The following is a 21,329-nucleotide window of genomic DNA, read 5'->3' as shown; positions in this document are numbered from 1 at the left end:
ACTTGAATATAAGAGTGTGTGTCTTTCAACTAGAGAGCCTGCTAGAAACAATTGGATGTAGGAGGACTAAACAGTACCTCAGAGGACGATTATCTTTAATTGGTCTAAGGAATCTTCTTTAAATGTCATTGATACCCATGTAGTGTGTGGCACAAGCATTGTTAGAATGGACTTTCTCATAAGATCATTGCTGATTTTAGAACGATAGTCAATTATTCCCAGAAATCTTGAAAGGACTTGGAAAATTATCACTGTGCTTCTTGTTTTATCTAAGTATTTTATGTATCTTGAGGGTTGGGATGGGAGTGGTGGTGATCTTCCACAAACCAGGAGAGGGTAGGAAGGAGCTTTAAGAGAAAGGAAGAAAACATTACTAATCAGAACTGATGGGGGACAAAGGGAAGAAAATAGTAAGATTAAAATACTGATAAAGATGCTTTCTCTTGCTTCAGGCTGAGCCACTAGTTGTTGATCTTAAAGACCTTTTCCAAGTTATCTATAATGTAAAGAAAAAGGAAGAAGAAAAGAAAAAGGCAAGTACTATCTAATACAGGCTCTATTAGACTTAAGACAACATTCAAGACCATGTCTGAACATTATGTGAGCACATGGCCTGCCTGAAGTGTTGGCGTCTATGTGGCTCTTCAAAGTATAGAAAGTGATATATTTTTTGTTCTTCCCAATAGGGCAATGTTTGGATGTTATAGTTAGGCCCTTCTGATTTCTAGTGCCTGACTCTTGTATTTTCTCCCTATAAACTTCACATTGATTCCAGGGCTACCAAGCCAATAACTCTATTCAAATCCAGTATTGATATGAAAAGGGGAGGAGAATGTAGGGCAGAAATAATATGCAAGACTCTCTCTTGCTTTCTGCTTGTGAACCCATAGGTATATTTATTCCTTTACTTAGTTCTCTTTAACTATAATTTACTAAGATCACTGAATTTGTGTCTTTCTTTCTAGATGGAAGAAGCCAACAAAGCAGTAGAGGTAAAACAGCATCTTTACTTCTTGTGAATTGCACGTGTGATGTGTATAAGCCCTTGTTTGCCACCTGCCCAAGCAGGCTTCCCTCCTAGTTTTATTACTATGTGTTCATGACCCCTCTGGTCATAGAAGATGTACAGTTGAATGATTAGTGCCAAAATCTTAACTTATTAGCAAGCCAGTACGCTAGGCAATTAAACTGTGTAGGGAAAACTCACCAACTAAACCTTTAATATTTACCATCTTTTCAGAATGGGAGTGAGGCCCTAATGAATCTTGATGACCAAGCTTGCAAACTGAAATTGGTACGTATGTGATTTTTTATGATTGTTACTTACCTGAACATGGGATTTACTTCCTAAAGATGTTCCTAATACCAAATTTGTATTGAATCTGTATGAAAATCCAATTGCGACAACTCTTTCCCTAACTGTTAATATAACATTTATGTCAATATACAAAGTGATCTTTTTAGTAAACACTTCTGAATCTAATCCAAATACATTTTTAAAAGCGTACATCAGATGGATTTGTTTGGGGACTTGTCTACACTTCCTGACCTAAATAACCTAATATCAAATCTGTATTAGTTAAGTGAAAATCCAATTGTGACAACTATTCTCCTAAACTTTAGTTTAGGAAACAACTACAAAAATATACAAAATAATCTTTTTTAATAGACACATCTGAATCTAATCAAAATACTTTTTTAAGGGTGTTGACCAGATGGATTTGTTTGGGGACATGTCTACACCTCCTGACCTAAGTAGTCCAACAGTAAGTGTCTGTTTTTAAATTTGCAATGTAATGGAAATGACATCTATAACTCAAATTGGCAATTAATGAGAAATCTTGAGCATCTCATTGAAATTTGGAAGGTGACTGCTGATTTTTCTGCATAAAGTGTAAATGGCTACTAGAACAAATTTGCATCTTAAGTCACCATGGGAGCCTATCAGCACTACTTCAGATACATTAATATTGCTTAGAAGTTAAATCTGAGCAATAGGTCAGGCAATGCAGTCCGTCTTGGTATTACTTAGGATCAGAAGGAGGAGCTGAATATTAATCCTTGGTGTAAGCATACTTGAAGGAAATATGTTTGTTAGATGACTAATTGTATAGACTCCTGGCCTCTTCATTTTTTTTTTTTTTTTCTATTCTTTCTGTTGTGATTTAGCAGCATAAGCTTGGTGTAAAATAAGACTTAAAACAAGAGGCTCAGTTATATTTAACCAAAGCTTGTCTTTGTTAAAAGAGTTGCTCATTCTTTACAGGATATTATAGTGTATCAAGTCTTATTATTGATTGATCTGTAACAACTCTGTGAGAATGGAGCCGTATTTTTCTTTACAAATAAGGAAATGGTGATTCAAAAAAACTCTCATTGACCCAAGCAGAGGTCCAGTTTCAAGGCTTAAGCCTAAGTCTCAGACCTTCCAAAACAGTCCTCAAGTGAAATTACTTGTAATTTTGAATGACTTCTTACAACTTATTTTATTTATTTAACAGTTTCTTGAGTACCTGCTGTTTGCAGGGCACAATGTCAATGACATCATGGAGTTTACTGTCTAGCAGGGAGACCAACATTAAAACTAATCACAAAGCCTAACAGTTGATGTTACTTACAAGGTATTTATCCAGTTTAGAGGTTCAGATAATGCCTCTGAGTAAGTGAGTTTCTGGACTTGAACATAAAAGATGAGAAGGCAATAACTAGACAAAAAGGGTGGCAGTCTAGAACGTTGGGGAGAAGGTTTATCTAGGGGTCTCTTATATCAGGGAATTATCAAGCAAGCCTCTGTGACCAAGAAGGTCATAGGAATTAAAGCAGCAGCAGATTGGGGACTAAAAGTCCCGCTTGCTGGAGTACTGCAGAGAATGGCATGCCTATGCAATTTCACACAAACGCCCAGGCCCAGTGAGATGGGGAGGAGCAGGGGCTGCAGACACTCTTCTCTACCCCTTCTTCTATGAGAATCACAATGCATAATATAGCGTTTAGAGATCCTAAAAAGCCTGCATTAGAGAAGCCCATTTAATGTTCTTTCAAGTAGTGAGTCCTAACTCATTTGTCTGTAAAACTTTTCATTTTTCATAACATTTGTTACCATTGTGTAAGGATAAACTTTTTGGAATACCAGATTGGATCATCCTGAAAGGTCCATCGTAGATCTGAGGTTTTTTGATTCCTAGGCAACTTTGCCAACCTCCTCCGTGAGTAGCTCCCTTCCCAAAGTAAATTGACATCTGAATGACCTTCATTCCAAGTATAACTGACATTGAAACCAGTAGTATATTGAAAGAGACCAAAACACTCAAGCTATGATGTAGAATTCCAGTGGGATAGGCAAGGAAGCACTGACTGTTTAATCTGCTTCTGTAGACTTCTAGAAAGTTCTAAAAAAGGAAATGAAAAACAACACGAGTAATCTTGAGTCTCATTTTTATTAGACATTACGCATTCTAAGAATTTTTGGCTTGTTGAAATAAATTGCAAGTTTTAGTTAAACTAACAATAAATTAAAATGATAAATACCATCAAAGTGATGGTATCTGACAAGTAAAAGAATGCTAATGGCGCTAATTATGTGCTAGTTAGACTTTGCCAGTGTGTTCTTACATACTGACTCTATATTCATAGGTCACGAAATAGATTTATCTCTACTTGATAAAACCAGCATGTTTAAAAATTTTGAAATCTCACATCAGTTGCTCTGGAAGAGATGAAGAAAGGCAGAAATCTAAATTACCTAGACCTTATTAGTGGTTCCCTAACCCAGCTACCCTTCCCTCAACACTTATACAAAATAGTTTTCTGCATTTCAAGTAAAGGTCATGTTGCGAACTAAGTAGCATGCCTTAGAATGTAATTTTTATCGCCAAACCACTTGAACAATATTCTTCCATACTGTATCTCAAAAAAAAAAAAAAAGGAAAAGAAAAAAAGACCAAAAAGGCATGATCTCTAACTTTATAAACTTGACCATTTGAAAGCATGGTTGTTATGAAAAGAACATAAAGTGTGGTTTCCCCATCAAATATGGTATGGGGATGGGAATCAGGGCACAAAGCACAGTGTCATATATACGTAAGATGCCATGGGTGGGCACAGGTGAAGTTGAAATAGAAGGATCAATGAGAAAAAGCTTTGTAAAGAATCTGAACTTGAGTTGGGTCTTTGAAGTATGTAGGAAAATAGAGTAGTAGTTAGGCTAAAAGTAAACGAGGTCACCTGGTGGGTCATTTTGAAAGTCTGGCTAATGGAGATTATTTTAATATTGGAGAGTAGCAGGAAGTCACTGAAGGCTTTGAGTAGGGAGGTCCAGGATTTGGTAGTCTGGAATGGTTAGGCAAGATGAGCTACCTGGAGAAGAGCTAGTCTAGAACTTAGTATTTTAAACCTTGTCTGTGCAGACACCTTCTTGGTTGCTTGCTTGACCCGCTTACTCGAGCCCCTTAACAGCAGGGACTATATTTCATGTTCAGTTCTTGTCTCTCAGGTGCTTACATGACGGCCAAGTGGATGCAGTGTTTACAGTACAACAGAGAATTAAAGAAATGCTGACCAAGGGGGTGGACGAGAAGTCTTACATCTTTCAGTTGTAGTCTATGAATCAGACTCTTAATCTTGGATTAACAACAACCTCAACCTGAGGAGAGCCTTATACATTTTACTTATAGGGTGACTATTCAGAAGTCTAACATTGTGGCTCCTGTTTGGTGTCCTAAGGACTTCTTCTGAAGTAAATGAAGGAGAACTCTACCAGCTGTGAACACCCAACTGTTCTAACCCAGAGGTGGCTCATAATAAATGAATAAATATTACAATCACAAGCTTTCATAATACATTTTGTCCTACCTTTTGATTGTTAAAGATCCCTACATTAAGAGGCCTTCCAATCAATTTCTTTGATTTTTTTTTAAGTTTTTTTTTTTTTTTTTTAATTACAAGCTCTCTCTTCTGACAAGTTCTTCTGGTTATAAAGAGAAAAGCCGTCTTTTAAAAATTGTGCCTTTATACCTAACAGTGAAGGAAGCCAAAATATAGAATACCAATTAGGTCTGATTTAGGACCTAAACTTTTAAAAATTTTGTTCTTTTCTCTTAAAGCTGAGGAGACCTATTCAGTCTCCCTTTTTATTTACTAGTTTGAGAATTTTATATTCCCTTGAGATCATCTTGATCTTTATCACAATGACCAAAATATTTAATAATCTGTCCAGGATAATGCTAGAAAACTAACTTCCATTTCAGCTCGACAGTTTTTATTGTTTATATTCTTCTGTGGCTAGCATAGTTAAGTATTTAATTGATCAAAGTCAATCAGAAGGAAGGTCTGTCAGTATGACAGCTATATCCCAGGGTGAATCCTAATTAGTTGTGTCATTGACCTGAATAAAGACGTGTCAGATTTATCAAATTTGCTTTTATGCTGAGAAGAATGTCATATCTGACAATTGAGAATCCAACTAATTAACATAACTGAAAAATAATAGGGAAGGAATAGAATTTGTAGAGTTATTCATTTAGTATGTCTTTCAAATTAACTCTTAAACTCGTATCTCCACCTTTTACATAAATTAAAGATTAGATTATACATAAATTAAAGGTGACTTAAACATTAGTTGAATTTATCCACTAAGTAGAGGAGACTCCTGTCACGACACAGGCAACACTAAACTATAGTATGAAAAAAGGTACAACTATGAGAGGTTAATGTGATATATTATGTTAGATTATATCAGTATTTTGAGTATCATGTTCTTAGAAGGACATAGACAAAAGAGTACGTCCAGAGGAGAGACTAGGATGATGAGAATGAGAGATCCAACTTGGCTACACCTTCAAAAAGATCCTTAAGTATTTAAAGAGGCATACCTGGCAGGCTGTGATGTGAGGGGAAAATCTTCTTTGCCCCCCTAGAGGAAAGACCAATTGTAGGGAAATATATTTGACCTTAAACTTTATTATAACTAGAATTATAAGATATGACTATATTAGGCAATGAATTCACTCATTTAGAGAGGTGATATTAGGTGACTCTGGGGATACAATAGGAGTGTACATCATGTAGGAAGAGAGGCTAGGCCATTTCCTTCAAGCTCAATATACTTAGATAGTCACTTAGAGTGACTCGAAATCAATTCCCTTTAAGACTGTCAAAGGCATGAATTGAAACAATGATGATTATGAACTCAGCCAGTCTGAAAGGGTGAGGGGAGACATGTAAAGTAAACAACAGTAAGATTTCACTGAATGAAGGGCCAATGAAGTTGAGACTTAAAAGGGCCTGAGAGGGGTAGGGAGGACCTATTCTACAACTAGTAAACGCACTCAGGGACGCGATGGGAGGAGGTAATGGTCAACCAGTAAGACTGAAATCTAATGGAAATTTTGATAATCCTAGTCATCTTATGTAGCTTTCTCATTTGAAGTCACAACATGGACTAACACTTTCTTTTTTTTTTCTTTCCAAATGTGATAGGAAAGCAAAGATATCCTGTTAGTGGATCTAAACTCTGAAATCGACACCAATCAGAATCCTTTACGAGAAAATCTATTCTTAACAAATGGCATCACCTCCTGCTCTCTTCCTCGACCAAAGCCTCAGGCATCTTTCTTGCCTGAAAATGCCTTTTCTGCCAATCTCAACTTCTTTCCCACCCCTAACCCTGATCCTTTCCGTGACGATCCTTTTGCACAGCCAGACCAATCGACACCCTCTTCGTCTGATTCTCTCAAATCTCCAGATCAGAAGAAAGAGAATTTGAGTAGCTCGTCTACCCCTCTGAGTAATGGGCCCCTGAATGGGGATGTTGATTACTTTGGTCAGCAATTTGACCAAATCTCTAACCGGACTGGCAAACAGGAAGCTCAGGCAGGCCTGTGGCCCTTATCAAGTACGCAAACACAGCCAGCAGTGAGAACTCACAATGGGGTATCTGAAAGAGAACAGAACGGCTTCCATATCAAATCCTCCCCGAACCCTTTTGTGGGAAGCCCTCCCAAAGGACTGCCCGTACCGAATGGCGTAAAGCAGGACTTGGAAAGCTCTGTCCAGTCCTCACCACATGACTCCATAGCCATTATCCCACCTCCACAAAGTACCAAACCGGGAAGAGGCAGAAGGACTGCTAAGGTGAATTGTCTTCACATATCCATTGGCAGAATGCATGTTCGGTACCAAAGGGTGGTGTGATGCAAGCTCTCTTTCCTGCTGCTATTGTAGTTTCCTGTGTGGCTGTAAAATAGAAGGTGGGATAAGGCACATCGTTCTCCAGGAATACTTTCCTCTAGTTGTCACCCTTTTTAAGCTTCTCACTCGGCAGTGTTTGTCACACCCTGCTTTCCGTTTGCATGTCGTCACATATTATTAACTAAACACAAGTTTTTCCGTTTTTCATGCTGCTATGCTTCTGTACCTCCGGTAAGTTTGATCATCATGTTCTGGGAGGGGAGGGGAAGGGTTCCTGTGATTCCCTTTGTACCTTCCCCGTACTAACACACGCCCCCATGCACCCCCCATATTGCATTCATGTCCAAGGTGGTGGTCAAAATTCTCAAGTTTGTCTCCTCTGATTAATGACTGAACAATCCATTGTCTTAAAAGAAACATATATTTACTATTACCACTTCCTTCAAAAGCAATTTAAAATGTGGTTTATATAAGTTTCATTTTAAAAATCTCATCGGAATATGCTGGCCTAATGATTAGACTACTGTATCATCTTTATGCAGAATGATTTAAATCCAGAAGAAGGATCAAAATATTTAGGCTACTTACTTATAGTTGCCCTTTCACTCCCAGCTTCAAGCGTTTAGCTGATAAGGAGACCAGACATATACAAATGTGTAAATCAGCAAAAGAGATTTCACTTTGAAGGTCCTCCATTGCATCAGTCACCAAGACCCAATATTCTGTCCATTGCCGGGAGCTGTGGCTTTTTTTTTTTTTTTTTTTTTTTTTGTCTTTTGGAGTTTGTTATAGTAATTTATCAATAATGGGAAAAAGTTTCTCTTTTTGTTTTCCCAAATTCGAGGTACAGAGTAGGGAACAGAATAAAGCTGTATTTCACTGTTCCTGAGTAACTCCTCTGTGTCCCTCTCTGCCCTGTCAGTCTCCAGCAAAAGACTTACTTGCATCAGACATCTTTGCTCCTCCCGTCTCAGAACCTCCAGGCCAGACATCTACAGGACAACCTGCAACCCTACAGACCAACCCCCTGGACCTCTTCAAAACCAGTGCTCCTGCCCCAGTAGGGCCCCTTGGGGGTCTAGGTAGGTGTTTAGAGATGGAGTTAGGTTTGGCTCTGTTACTTTCACTCTAAGATGGTAATTCATAGGAGGGAGCACTTCATATCCATACGGGTTCCTGGGGCATAAGATTTGAGCATCCTAGGGAGCCTTTCTCCCACTTTTACTTCTGTACAACCCACCCCTATTAGGTACTCTTGACTTGTAACTGGAATTTGACTCCTTGAATTGGCATGTGAGAAGAAATCCATTTTTAGTATTGCACTTACCTGAACCAACTGGTCATGGCTTACTGAAGACAATTGTAAGGGATTCTGAAGCCCAGACCAGCTTCATTGGAGAAACAGGGTTGAGATGAGAGAGCCTTGTCTATCGTCTCTATTTGAAAAAGTAGCAACATGCATGTCTTCCATGCAATTTGCCATTACTAAATTGAAGCCCTAACCCCTATTTAACCAATATCCCTCTTGGAAGGGATATACACCCCAAGAGGGGGCTATAAGTTAAATCTGAAGCAAGTGTGAGTAATTGAATGAAAGTGCCAGGTTCTGAGCCCAGTTCTGTTTCTAGGCATATGGTAGGTGTGAGACAGGCATATATCCTGATCAGTCTCTGAATACTTAAGCCTGAGCAGCTCCTTGCTGGTATTTTGGCTAGTTGGGTGCCTTAGTAGAGTTAGTAAGTCCACAGTATAGAAGTCTGAAGTTGAAAAGAACACAGAAATAAGGGAAGAGATGGAATTTTATCAGATACCTGAGAGGTGATGCAGCTGTCATTCAAAAATGTGTCACCAGCTCTGCAAGCCACTGAGCCACTCTGTGGCAGGACGTTGGGGAAAGCCACTCGGCCGAGGGCTGGCCCTGCTACTCTTTGCCTAAAGCCTCCAGTTCTCTCCTGCCTCCATGGAACAGTCTTCAGAAACCCCGACAATGGTCTTTGCTCTCCCGCTGAAGCTTCTCTTTGTTTTTCTACTTCTTGGCTCCTCTACAAGCTCCAAATAGACAATGTCTTGGGAGGGGGCTGAGGGGGGCTATAGGTGAAGGGAGACTCTCCCCTATTTTGTAAAATTTGACCAGGGATCTTGGCTTTCTCTGCCTCCTGCTGAGTCGATCATCACGACTCTTTTTTTTTTTTCTGCTCTTTTCCGGCAAAGGAAAATATTTTGGTTCTGTCATCTTAGATCTGTTCCATCATATCTGGAGTGTGGTAGCAACAGGAGGGTTGTTTCCCACCTGCTGAGTGGCTGAAATCCCTGCAGGTGTGAGAAGCCCACTCGTTCCAGGTCTCTGCTTGGCATTTACACCATCAGGAGACTCTCCCCAAGCACTTCATATCTCTTGGGGTCTTCCCCTTTCTGCATCCCTTTCTCCTCCACCCTCAAGTGGAGCTAGTTGGTGCTTTCCCTGCAGAAGGATAGAGAGCTTGCATGCAGCGCCTATGACTAGGTCACATCGCAGAGCTTTGTAGTTTCATATCAATGCCCCGAAGAATTTTTACAGCCGATATTTGACAAGTCAGCCTGAAAATACAGCTGGACCCTATAACTGTTAATTTATTCAGACGAAGTGAAGCTTTTTGGCTAGGTGCCCCTGTTGAGGCCTTGGGGTATACAACTGCAGAATACTGATGATTCTTCCCAGTTTGGACATGGGACTCAAACTGAGCCCTACAGTATAGCCCCTGTCCACTAGCAGGGATCCTCAGCCAAGCCATGGAAGGTTGTAGGTCTGGCTTCCGCTGGACCCAGCTGGGGGACCGTTTCCTCTGGAGAACTGGGGGTGGGGAAAGGGCATTGTAGAAAGCTGAGCCTTCGGCTTTGACTAGCTGCCCCGTGCTTTAATCTATCATCTGAAGGTTAATAAAACTAACTTTTTATACCCACACTTTCTTTTTCCTTACCTTTCTCCAGCAGGACCTTAACTATCTTAGAAACGTGATGCATGGGATCTGGTAGATGGGAATGAAGGCTGGCCTAAGTATACACTGGGAAAGCCTTTAATTCCTCGCAAAAGTATTTTTCTCTTTTACCACCACTCCCACTAATACCATCTAGGACTAAAGCCACACATTTTCCTAAGGGAAGGCAAGTCATCCAACATGAAAGATGGTAAAATTCTACCCAATTTTTGCACATCCAATTGGTGTAAATTATTAGTGAGTGACTCTGGCTTCAGTTAATAAAATTTAAGTAATTGGTTTTAAAATGCCAGCAATAACTTTGTTCAAACTCAACCCACTTCTAGAAGCCTGTATTATAGGATCTAAGAGAACTGTTCCCTTGATTGGTTGTGAAAGGAATACAAGCATACCTCATTTTATTGCACTTCATTTTATTGCACCTTGGAGATACTGAGTTTTTTACAAACTGATGGTTTGTGGCAACCTTGAGTCGAGCAAGTCTATCAGCGCCATTTTTCCAACAGCATTTGTTCACTTCGTGTCTCTGCATCACATTTTGGTAATTCCTGCAATATTTCAAACTTTTTTATTATTCTTATATTGCTGTGGTGATCTGTGATCGATGATCTTTGATGTTTCTATTGCAAAAAGATTATGACTTGCTGAAGGCTCAGGTGATGGTTAACATTTTTTAACAATAAAGTATTTTTAAATTAAGGTATGTACACTGTTTTTTTAGACATAATGCTTCTGCACATTTACTAGACTACAGTATAGTGTAAACATAACTTTTATATGGGCTGGGAAACCAAAAAATTTGTGTGTCTCACTTTATTGCCACATTCCTTTTATGGCAGTGGTCTGGAACCAAGCCTGCAATATCTCTGAGGTCTGCCTGTATGTATACTCTTGAGTGTACATGAAGTCTAATTTCCGTATATGTCAAATAAGTATTTGAATTAACATTCTAATAAAAAATATAGTTCTGTTCCTTGATGCCAAGGAGACAGAACAGGAGGATAGGGTGCTGGATTTGGAGGTGGTATGCCTGAGTTTTAGTCTCTGTCACAGACTGTGACCCTCCCAATTGTAATAATTCATATTCTTGTACCCAGTTTCCTCACCCCAAAAATAAGCATGTTGATTTAGTAAGATGACCCACCACTGATACCCAGCAGTCTTCGTGAGCACACCTTGTGTTCACGGCCAAATGGCTGTTGTTCCTGATGACGGTTGAGTCAAGTAACACCAAGCTCCAATCCCAAGAAAATTCAGGATACAACATCTTACTATATCAGCCCCTGAACGTTATTTTAAAAATATTTCTCACTCTGGAAACAAACACATTCCTAACCCAAGTTTGAAGGCCTTCTCCTACTTTGGTTAGAGAACGTTCATAACTAAAGGACGCTCTGCTCCAAAGCTCAAAGCAAGTAGGTTTTGAGAGCCGTGTCGTTTGTGAATAGGTATGAGGCTGAATTTAGGTTTTCTGTTAGTGGTGACAGTTTAACTGTGTCATTAATACACTTGGGAAGAGGCAGAAGAGAAAATGTGCTACGTATCAGAACAAGATGTAGGGAATGAGCTTCTCAAGGAGAGGAGGGCACACATTGGCGAGACCTAGATTTTAGTGATTTAATGAATTACAAATCAACAATGGCAAGGGTCCAGGTGATAGAGCCATTTCCCCACAAAGAGCAGATGCCTGGATACAGGCGGTTAGTTACATTGCAAGGGTTGTTTTTTTTGTTTTTTTGCTTCACTTTATCTCATCTCCCTCTCTTCCTCTTCCTCTTCCTCTTCCTCTTTTAAATACTCTGTTCTAACTTCTGGCAAAGTTTAGTGAGTGACACATGGCAGGAAGCACTTTTATTTGAAACAGCTCTCCTAGGAAAACTAGCCTTTCCTCCATTTTTGTATATAAACGTCTAAAACTATCTTGGCATCAACCAAATTTTATCATCCTTTTATATATCTGTGTCCACCTTGGCAGCATTTAAAAACAAGGAAGCTTTGAAATGGTTTCTTCGGGATGTAAACATGTTAAAGCCTAATGCACATGCCTGATGGCTAGTCTCCATAAGACCTCAGACATGAGCCAGTTGCCAAATGAAAAGATTAAACCAGTGTCTCAGGAGTATCTGATGGATTATATTAATTTACTTCATAACAAGCATGGTTTCTATATGTAAATGTATTTACTCAACACGTAGGTTCATGCTATTGACAGGCTCTGTTCTAGCTGTTTGAATTACATCAGTGTACGTATGAGAAGGGCTCATTTTCTTTTTTATGACTAGGTACTTATGGACTGTATTATCTATCTAATGAGGAAACTTAAAAAGGTGTGGAAGAAAGAAAGGGCTTCGAAATGCAACCAGCATTTAAATGCTTGCTACAGCTAATTCATCTTTAGAGTGAAATAATCTAATAAAAGCCATGTCAGCCTCAAGGCTTAATAAAGGTTTGGCATGTAGATGCTCTCTAAAACTGCTCTCCGGAGAGTTGACTTTCTGAAACTCAAGAATCCTCTTCAGGCTAGTTTCCTGATAAGTCCTTTATCCCACTTCCTTCCTTCAGGTGGTGTGCCAGTTATATCTGCTCAGACAGGACCGTGGAACCCAGCACCCTTAGTCTTCAGTCAATCCACCACAATGGTCCCGGGCACTATGATGGCTGGTCAGCCTTCAGGATTCAGTCAGCCAATCGTCTTTACCACAAGCCCAGCTGTTCCAGGTTGGAACCAGCCTTCATCCTTTGCAGCCTCAGCTTCACCTCCAGCACCTGTAGTCTGGGGCCCATCAGCATCCGTGACACCCAATACTTGGTCATCAACCAGCCCGCTGGGGAATCCTTTTCAGAGCAATGTTTTTCCAGCTCCTTCTGTGTCAGCCCAGCCCCCTTCTATGCTCTCCTCTCTCCTGGTCACTCCTCCTCAACCACCTCCCAGAACTGGCCCTCCGAAGGACGTCTCCAGCGATGCCTTCGTTGCCTTGGACCCACTTGGGGACAAAGAAGTCAAGGAAGTGAAAGAAATGTTTAAGGACTTCCAACTGCGGCAGCCACCTACTGTGCCAGCAAGGAAAGGAGAACAGAATTCCTCTGGGACTTCAAGTGCCTTCTCCAACTACTTCAACAACAAAGTTGGCATTCCTCAGGAGAATGCAGACCATGATGACTTTGACGCTAATCAACTGTTGAGAAAGATCAATGGTAAGCTACCTACTTCTCTGTCAACTGTACCAACAAGTATTTCACTGTCACATGGGCCCACAGAGTCCCTCAGAAGAACCCTCTCCCGACCCACCAATAGCTTTACTCTTTGCTCCTTTTTGCTTAACAGGGGTTATGGAGACAACTTAACCATTTACCTTATGGAGTTAACTGTTTACCTTAGTTAGCTGTTTCTAAGGGCTGGCCCAATGCTGCCCTCTTGTGACAGTTCTTAAAAGGGCTGCCAGGAGCTATTGAAATTCAATGGGTCATGGCACCTGGAGGCTGTATGTATGATAAGGACCCACTTTTTCATGGGTAAGTATGTATGGACGGTACTATCCATCTAATGAGGAAAGTTAAAAAGGTGTGGTAGAACGAAAGAGCTTCAAAATGCAACCAGTATTTGAATGCTCGCTGTACTGTATTAGTGATTTAATCTCTCGGAGCTTTTACTTCTGTGTTGGCCTCAAGGCTTGGTGAAGGTTTGCCATGTAGGTGCTTTTAAGTGAGGGAATTCTGAATCTCTTCCACTTCAAGCGAATATGCATGGCTTCCTCTTCCAAGAAGGGATGAATTTGCCTGTAATAATCACTGGGAGTCCTGGTATTTGGTGGTGATTTTTGTTCCATTGATGCCAATTTCACAAGTATGGAACTTAATTTCTAAGATAAGCCTGACTGGAGAACTTGTGCAGGTATTTGGGGAAAGCTTGTCTACTGACTACTCTTTCACCTTCTAGAACTACCAAAGCCAGCTCCCAGACAAGGTGCCCTGCCAGTTACCAAATCTGCTGACAATGCATTTGAGAACCCCTTCTCTAAAGATTCTTTCCGTTCATCACCAGCCTCTGTAAGTATCAACTATTAGAAGATTATGCTCCAGAGTACACGCCACATAGAGTTACCGCCTCCTGAATTAACCTTGCTCGTATCTTTGACGGTAAAGGACATTTGAATAAGATTTATCATTGAGAACCATCGCAGTGTAAACCTCAACTCAAACTGGGGAAAGATTATTTTTGCAGGATCTACTCTCCTGAACTTGAGAAACAAATACCATATAGAAAAGTCCTTTGTATCTCACTAAACCTAGCTCGGGAAAGCACTTTGAAAGAAAATTGAGCCAAAATACAACCTTTAAAAATTCTTCAAAGATTTAAGTTCCTAATTTCCCACCCATAATTACTTAGCTCATAAAAATAAGATTTTGCATTGGGAGGCAAACATAATTCTGAAACTTGGTTTTGATGTAAATAATATACACACACACACACACACACACACACACACACACATCAATCACAAGCAGGCAAACACAAATCATCATAGACCCATACAATATCTGGTTAGTCTGCGACCTAAGTGATTTTTTTAAAAGGGATCTGAGAAGTCTTAATTATAGGTGTTTTCTTATAATTGTAATTACAGTTATTGACTAGATGGTTTTATCTCCATAGATGGCTTCTCCTCAATCCACATCTTCTGATGTATATAGGGATCCATTTGGAAATCCTTTTGCCTAACTTCTGTAAGTAGAAGATCCTGCTAAGCTTAGGTTTGGTGAAAAAGGGTGGCCTGGGGGTAAGGGTGAAATTTTAATTTTAGAATCGGAAAGAAGTTAAATCTCTGTCATGGAGAAGTAAAAGATACGGAACGCTATACTTAACTAATTCAGTAATGAATAGGCTGGACATTTATGAATAGAGTTCTCATACTTATAAAAAACAGTACTGTACTCATATGGATATGGATTTCTGTCACCCTGTGTTTTTGATATTTCACTTCCGTATGGAAGTAAAACTCAATATAACACATAACAGCCTTCTAGATTTTTGACCTTCATGTTGAAGTGATTGCAAAGCTTCCTAGTAATTACTCAGTTTTCTACAGAAGCTTCAAAATCTGAAGACCTTCTGAAGCCACCAAATAGGTCAGCCAAACAGATCATGATCACAACACTTCTGCCTCCCAAATCAATACGTATTTCTTTGTGAGGGGCCTCAAATTGGTCTGAACTAGTCTGGAGGTGTTAAATGCCAAAGTGGTGACAGCTGCCGGTACCTCCGTCAAAAGTAGTATGAGCTCACATGAGTCTGCTGGTGGGTTTTATCCTCGCTGAGTTATTGTGTGTAACCACCTTAGACTGAGACCCGGGAAGGGGAAAGGGGGAGGGGTGTTTTTCTTTCTCAACAGTGAGTGGAAGCAACTTTAATCTTAAAAGGTTGAAGTTAGTGGAGGAGAGGAGACTTATCTGCATTTTGAAAGAGGTGAACAACAGGAAGAATGAAAAGAACCCAAACCCATTTTTTTTTCAGTCTTGCCCCATTCAAGTGAGACTACCAAACTATGTCTTGGCCCACGTAGAACTGAATTCTTTTAAATAGATAAATGTCTTAAATCTGATACCAACAATAAGATTTGAGTTTATTTGCAATTTGGATTAGCCCCCCTCACTCCACTTCTGTAATTACAGTATTTCTGAAAGTGCTTTTCCGTAAAATCAGCTTCAGAGAACCGAGTGAGATTACTGAAAAGGCCAATTCCTGGGCCCCAGCCCTAAGGAATCCCCCTCGGTGCTGAGGAAAAGCTTCATTTTAACAAGCGTCCAGATGATTTCTACTGTTAATAAAGCAGCGTAATATATGGAAGATGTTGAAGGGCTAGAAGTCTTGACAGAGACTCATTATTGCTTCCTCTCCAGGGGAGGCACACACGAACAATAGAAAGGAACAAACTGCACTGAAAGTCTAGGAGGATTTTTTGCGCTAAATTGAATTGACTAGAGTTCTCTTTGGAGGCCCTTTCTTCTTTAGGTCATGAAGGAAGGATAATTTTGGTCAACCTGCTAAATATATAGATTGAGGGGTAGGGAGGACAATTTCCATGGGAGAAAATAGCTAACATTATTGAGCACTTGTGTTAATCACTTTATTACAGATTCTACATCGACTATTTTATCCAATCCTCTTGAATCGGTCCTAGGAGATACTATGATTGACATTTTTAAATAATAACTTAATGTTTAATACATTGATAGTCAACCCAAAATTTCTAACCATGGGTTTTTTCTTCTCCACACTTCTCTAGGAACTTGGCATGCTGACTATCCAGAGGAACAAAAAGGTTGGCCTTAGTAGTCAAGGACAAAGCTAATAAGCAGACAAGTCCTGACCTCTGCCCTCGTTCTAGCTTTGACATATTATCTGTTGCCTTATTTCTTGCTGACTCTTCCACTTGTAGAATGCCTTCCACTTTCTGTTTAGCTAAACTGAATCTATGGCTTTAAATAAATTAAGAACCTAAACTCTCTAGCTTAAATGTAAATGAAGTAGTTTCCCTCCTTGAACCCTTGTTTATTGTGTCCCTAGAACCTTCTAGAACACTGTGCTGTGTACCTTCTGGCTGGGCGATGCAGCCACCACAACCCCTCAGATCATACTGTTTTGAATAAATTTTAAAATCCTTGCTGTTCAGAGTGTTTCGGGGTTCTGTTTCAGAGCATAAAACCTAAAGATTGTGGTAGAACAAGGCACCTTCTTAAACCTTGCTTCAGACCATCACTTACAGAGCATTTTTAAAGTAAAATGGAAGCAAGTTCAGTTTCTCTCTGGGGGCTTTGAACACACCTAAGAACGTTTTTAAAGATATAACTTCTCTTTCTGAACATTATTCTTCTCTCAAGGGCAAGATTGTCCTTTCTCCAATCTCTTGCTAGCTATTGCAAATGAGGGAAAATCATTTTTCATCTCTCCTCTTCTTTTCCCTCTGATTCTCTTTTCAGTCATTTTTACTCCTGGGTTTATATAACATTACCACTCTTAAACAACAGAGTTTTATGGGGCAAAAAAATCTAATGATTCACAGATCTGAAGCCTCTCTGCCTTCTCAGTAATCTCTAATCCCAGTAACTAGAATTGCAAATGGGCACAACCTTTATCCTTTCTATGGAATAGGAGGCCATCCTCCTGAGCTGAAGTTCCAGAAGAACAGTTCATGTTGAAGAAAAATTGAACTCAACTCAGCAAAGAAGGACCGTATTCTGAAGAGAAACACATCACAAAGTTAAATGTGATAGTGCCAATCATGTTAGGTGCTTACTTGGGGTAATGCCAGGCCTTTATCAAGTAACTGGAAAGCTTTCTTGATGCCACACAGTCTTACAGTTAGTAGGATGATAAATGGGGGGAAAAATCTGCGGTGTTATCATTAAAAATCTAATGCCTGCAATATTTTTCTCCTCATAACCTTGGAAACCTTTCCAGTTCATTTTCAGTCCTATTGTCAGCACAGTTCAAAGGGTTTGTTCTTGCCATATGAGTTTTGTTTTGTTTTGTTTATGTTGGGTTTTTTAATGTTGTCTCTTGACCCCTAGTGCTCAGGTTCTTGTGGGTGTTAATCAACCACATACAATGTTATCTTTAGGTGGAAGAAGAGGATGACTGCTCAGGATCTAAACAAGATGATGGCCTCATGAACCTCTACTGATTAGCTCCAAGTAGTCCGAGCTAAAGTCCTGTGGTTTTACGTTGAATGATAATAGCTGATCACGTATGGCATCATTTTCCATCTGACTTCCCACTCAGTCATTATCAACACAGACTTGAAATAGTATTTTATATGTCCAAATACCTAAATGTGCTAACTGGAGGCAATTATTTCTAGGGAATTGAATTTTTGAAAGTAGAAAAATTTTGAAAGTGATGACCAGCCACACAATTGTTTTGTACATACTTATTTTCCTGTGCACTTTTCTGTATGCAAAGAAAGCTATAAATTTACTCATTTCAATAAACTGGAATGGCAGAATCTCATGTGTTACCGTCAGTTCATTTGACCCCTGCTTTCGGATGACGTAGTAGAGTCAAGGTATAGCGTACACCAGGGTAAGGTCAGCAAATGTTAGTTATAATAGATTCTGGATTGTCACAAAAATGAAAAAGTGGAAATCCATAAAATAGGACCACAGGTAAATTACTGTCTCATGCCTTTCAAGCTTCTATTTTCTCTCTCAGACCTATACATAGTCCTTCCCTGGGAGTTTAATGGGAGTCCAGCGGATAAGACCTGTACCAGAACAACCTCAATTATGTCTAGTATAAAAATCATTCTTTAGTGAACTGTTGGTTCATGCCTTTTACCCTTTGCCTCCCCTTGTTCTTTAGTTAGCCATGTTTGACTTCATCAAAACACAACTGTGTGGACTGGTCCAGACTTGTATAAGCTACTCAGAAGAGGCTTCTGAGCTTCTGAGTTAGGTGGGCAGGCCGATGCTCAAATGTCTTTAGCACTAGGACACTCTCAAACACTCTCCCCTATTAAAAAGGTTCAAGGCTCTCATTCATTTCAAGAAGACCTAGAGCTACAGGGAAGATGACCCCAATGCAGACCCTGCTTGAGTGTAGGTCTTGGTGTTAAACTTGACTCCTCTAGGGAATAAGACGAACTTGACAGAGTAGGTGTCATTGATTGGCATTTACTGTCAGGGGATGTTTGGTAGTACGGCCTTACCTTTCCCTTTAACTGAAACATCTGGTCTCTTTCTGACAAGGAGTAGAATATAGAGAAACAGACCTCACACATAAACAGCTTCCAGTAAACCACAGATGAACTAGAGAAGGCTGCTGATAAGCACAGGTTGCACAAATTATGTGGCTTATCCAAATGCTCTGCAGTGTATTTAACCCACTGAACCTGTGTGATATTGCCACGTGGTTTAAGCAAGATCTTGCCAGAGGTTAACCCTTGCTCGTGTGTACAAGGGATGACATTCACTTCAGTGCAGTAGGAACTACTGTTGACCAAGCCGAGGGAGGTGCTTCCTGAAGTGTCCCTGCAAAGTAGAAACAGACCTCTTTAGAGTCTCTAAGTAGCAGTGGTGTTCACACCTGTAAGCCAGGAATTCAGCTTTTAGGGTAACACTATTGTCACGGAAGAGGGTTTCATTTAAGCATCACATAGATCTAAGCTAAAAGCTGAACTTTAACAGCCAGCCTGGGCCTCCACTTCTCTCACATACAGGCAATGCAAAGGGAGAAGGTATTGATTTTCTCAAAATAACCTTGCATTTGTGAAGTGCTTTACCATTTACACAACATAACTTCATTCTGTTGCTACTGTAATTCTGCGAGGTGGGATCTGCTACTGTTCCAGCTCATCTGAGAATGTCATCCATGCTTTACAATGGCTACAATCTGCTTCAACTCTTAGTGAGTTGTTTCCAAGGTATTTGATTGTGGAACTGTGCATCTTAACTACCTTTACTATAGAAGTTGGTAAAGCTGAAAGCTTGATTTCCCAGCCTCCCTTGCACGTAGCTGTGGCCACGTGACCACGTTCTGGACAATGAACCATAGCTGAGGTCTCATTCAGCTACGTAGGGAGATCTTTTCAGGCAGTGATTGCAAACTCCTCCGTCAAAATGCTAACCGTCATGTCTCAAGAGCCAAACAGAGTATGATTCTGTGTCTTTCCTGTTGTGACAGCAGGGAGGGGAAAGAACAGAGGATATAGCTAACGCAGGAGTTTGGTTGACCCTGCAATAAGCTGACAAGTGAGGACTCTGACCCATATTCCTGGAATAGCTTCAATACAAAGTCTCTTAGTGAAAGGCAGGAGCTCCCCAACAGTCCCTGGTAAATATTTAAGCTATTATAACCGTTGGAGGAGATTGCTAAATAATAAAATGCCTAATTCTTGCTGGGAAATGCTATGTTTTAACGAACCCCCTTCTATTAAAAACAACTACATGTCATGTCCTAAGTCGATATGCCAAACATGGACACACACGGGCTGTGGCGGTAGCAGCCCTGTTAACGTGTCCTAATTACAGCAATGCTGATGGACAAGGCCCACCCAGGTGTCGTCTCACTTAATGAGAGACTGAGCCCCTTGTTCTCCATTGCTTCTCTGAAAGTATGTGCTTAATAACTGGACCTCTACCATGTGCTGAAATCATACGAGTGCCAGTCTCCAGGGAGATGACAGTGGCGGCTGCTCGTGGCAAGGAAACTGGGCTTCTGCGGGGACCAAAGATGGAGTGATCATAAAAGAAGAAGAAGAAGAAGAAAAAAATCCAACTATGAAGGGCTCCAGACTAAGTTTTCCTTATGATGTTAGCTGTAGAGTTTTCTGTCAATTCTTTTTCATTTGCTTGACTTCAATCTCTATTATCTTACCTTAATTGTAAGAAAGAGAAATTACTGCCGGTCCAAAAGTTACAGGGTGACCCGACTGGTCTGAGTCTGGGTTTTGGATGTTTCTGGGGTGTGTCTGAGGCTGCCTCCACCAGGTACCTACTTACACTGATCGATCATCACAGAACCTTTTGTTTGGGAGCAGCTAAGAGGAGTGCTGGGACACAGGAGCTATAGCAGAGAGGGATGAGGAAGAGAAGGAAGGGTCAATAGGACATTGCCTCCCTGTCTCCCTCACCGGCCTGTGAAACTAGTAGAGAGCCTTGATGGTGGAAACAATAGGGCCGAAAGAAGGAAGAATTTTCTTCTTCTGATGAAAGACTTTGGGCAAGGCAGGCAGTTCAGGGCCCACGAGTCCACTAGTAATGAATGGACAAGAGTAATGGAAGTCTCACAGTGGCTAAAATTAGTAGGGGATTATTTTTTTCACAAAAAAGTCTAGATTGATGCCTGCTGGTGTTGGCTCAGCAGCTCAACAAGACCCTCAAGGACACAGACGCTTAGCTTTTCACTCCAACTTTTATAGCCTTTGGCTTTTTCCTTATGTTTATTTCCTAATGGTCAAAAGATGGCTGCATAGCACCAAATAGGATATTACTGTTCAAGTAGGGCAGAAGGGGAAAGGCAGTACAATCAACGTCTGCTCCTCGAACCAGGCATTTCGGTTTTCCCCAAGCCTTTCCAGTGGACTTCAGCTATGGCTCGCTGGCCAGAATGTGGTCACGTGGCCACTGCTAAGTGTAAGGGAGGCTGGGAAATCAAGCTTTTAACTTTAC

At 40.4% G+C, this 21,329-nt stretch overlaps 1 protein-coding gene across 5 annotated transcripts in view; it reads left to right on the top strand.

Moving 5' to 3' along the window:
- DAB2 (DAB adaptor protein 2) overlaps positions 1-18,166 on the top strand; it is a 52,114-nt gene extending 33,948 nt beyond the window's left edge. Inside the window, exons 6-16 of one of the 5 annotated variants that reach the window (XM_068535272.1) lie at positions 453-533; positions 966-992; positions 1,241-1,294; positions 1,704-1,766; positions 6,478-7,131; positions 8,111-8,270; positions 12,726-13,358; positions 14,101-14,210; positions 14,818-14,888; positions 16,448-16,483; positions 17,783-18,166. In XM_068535272.1, the coding sequence (XP_068391373.1) occupies positions 453-533; positions 966-992; positions 1,241-1,294; positions 1,704-1,766; positions 6,478-7,131; positions 8,111-8,270; positions 12,726-13,358; positions 14,101-14,210; positions 14,818-14,883 (1,848 nt within the window). In that variant the 3' untranslated portion in view covers positions 14,884-14,888; positions 16,448-16,483; positions 17,783-18,166. Of the gene's footprint in view, positions 1-452; positions 534-965; positions 993-1,240; positions 1,295-1,703; positions 1,767-6,477; positions 7,132-8,110; positions 8,271-12,725; positions 13,359-14,100; positions 14,211-14,817; positions 14,889-16,447; positions 16,834-17,782 lie in introns of those variants that run through there. The other 4 variants (XM_068535271.1, XM_068535273.1, XM_068535275.1 and 1 more) reach the window with 4 other exon arrangements.
- The last annotated feature ends 3,163 nt before the right edge of the window (positions 18,167-21,329 follow it).

This window comes from Eschrichtius robustus, chromosome 2 (assembly GCF_028021215.1).
Source record: "Eschrichtius robustus isolate mEscRob2 chromosome 2, mEscRob2.pri, whole genome shotgun sequence".
Taxonomy (NCBI): domain Eukaryota; kingdom Metazoa; phylum Chordata; class Mammalia; order Artiodactyla; family Eschrichtiidae; genus Eschrichtius; species Eschrichtius robustus.
The sequence above is the reverse complement of the archived record's forward strand: the minus strand, read 5'-3'. Positions and strand labels throughout refer to the sequence as shown.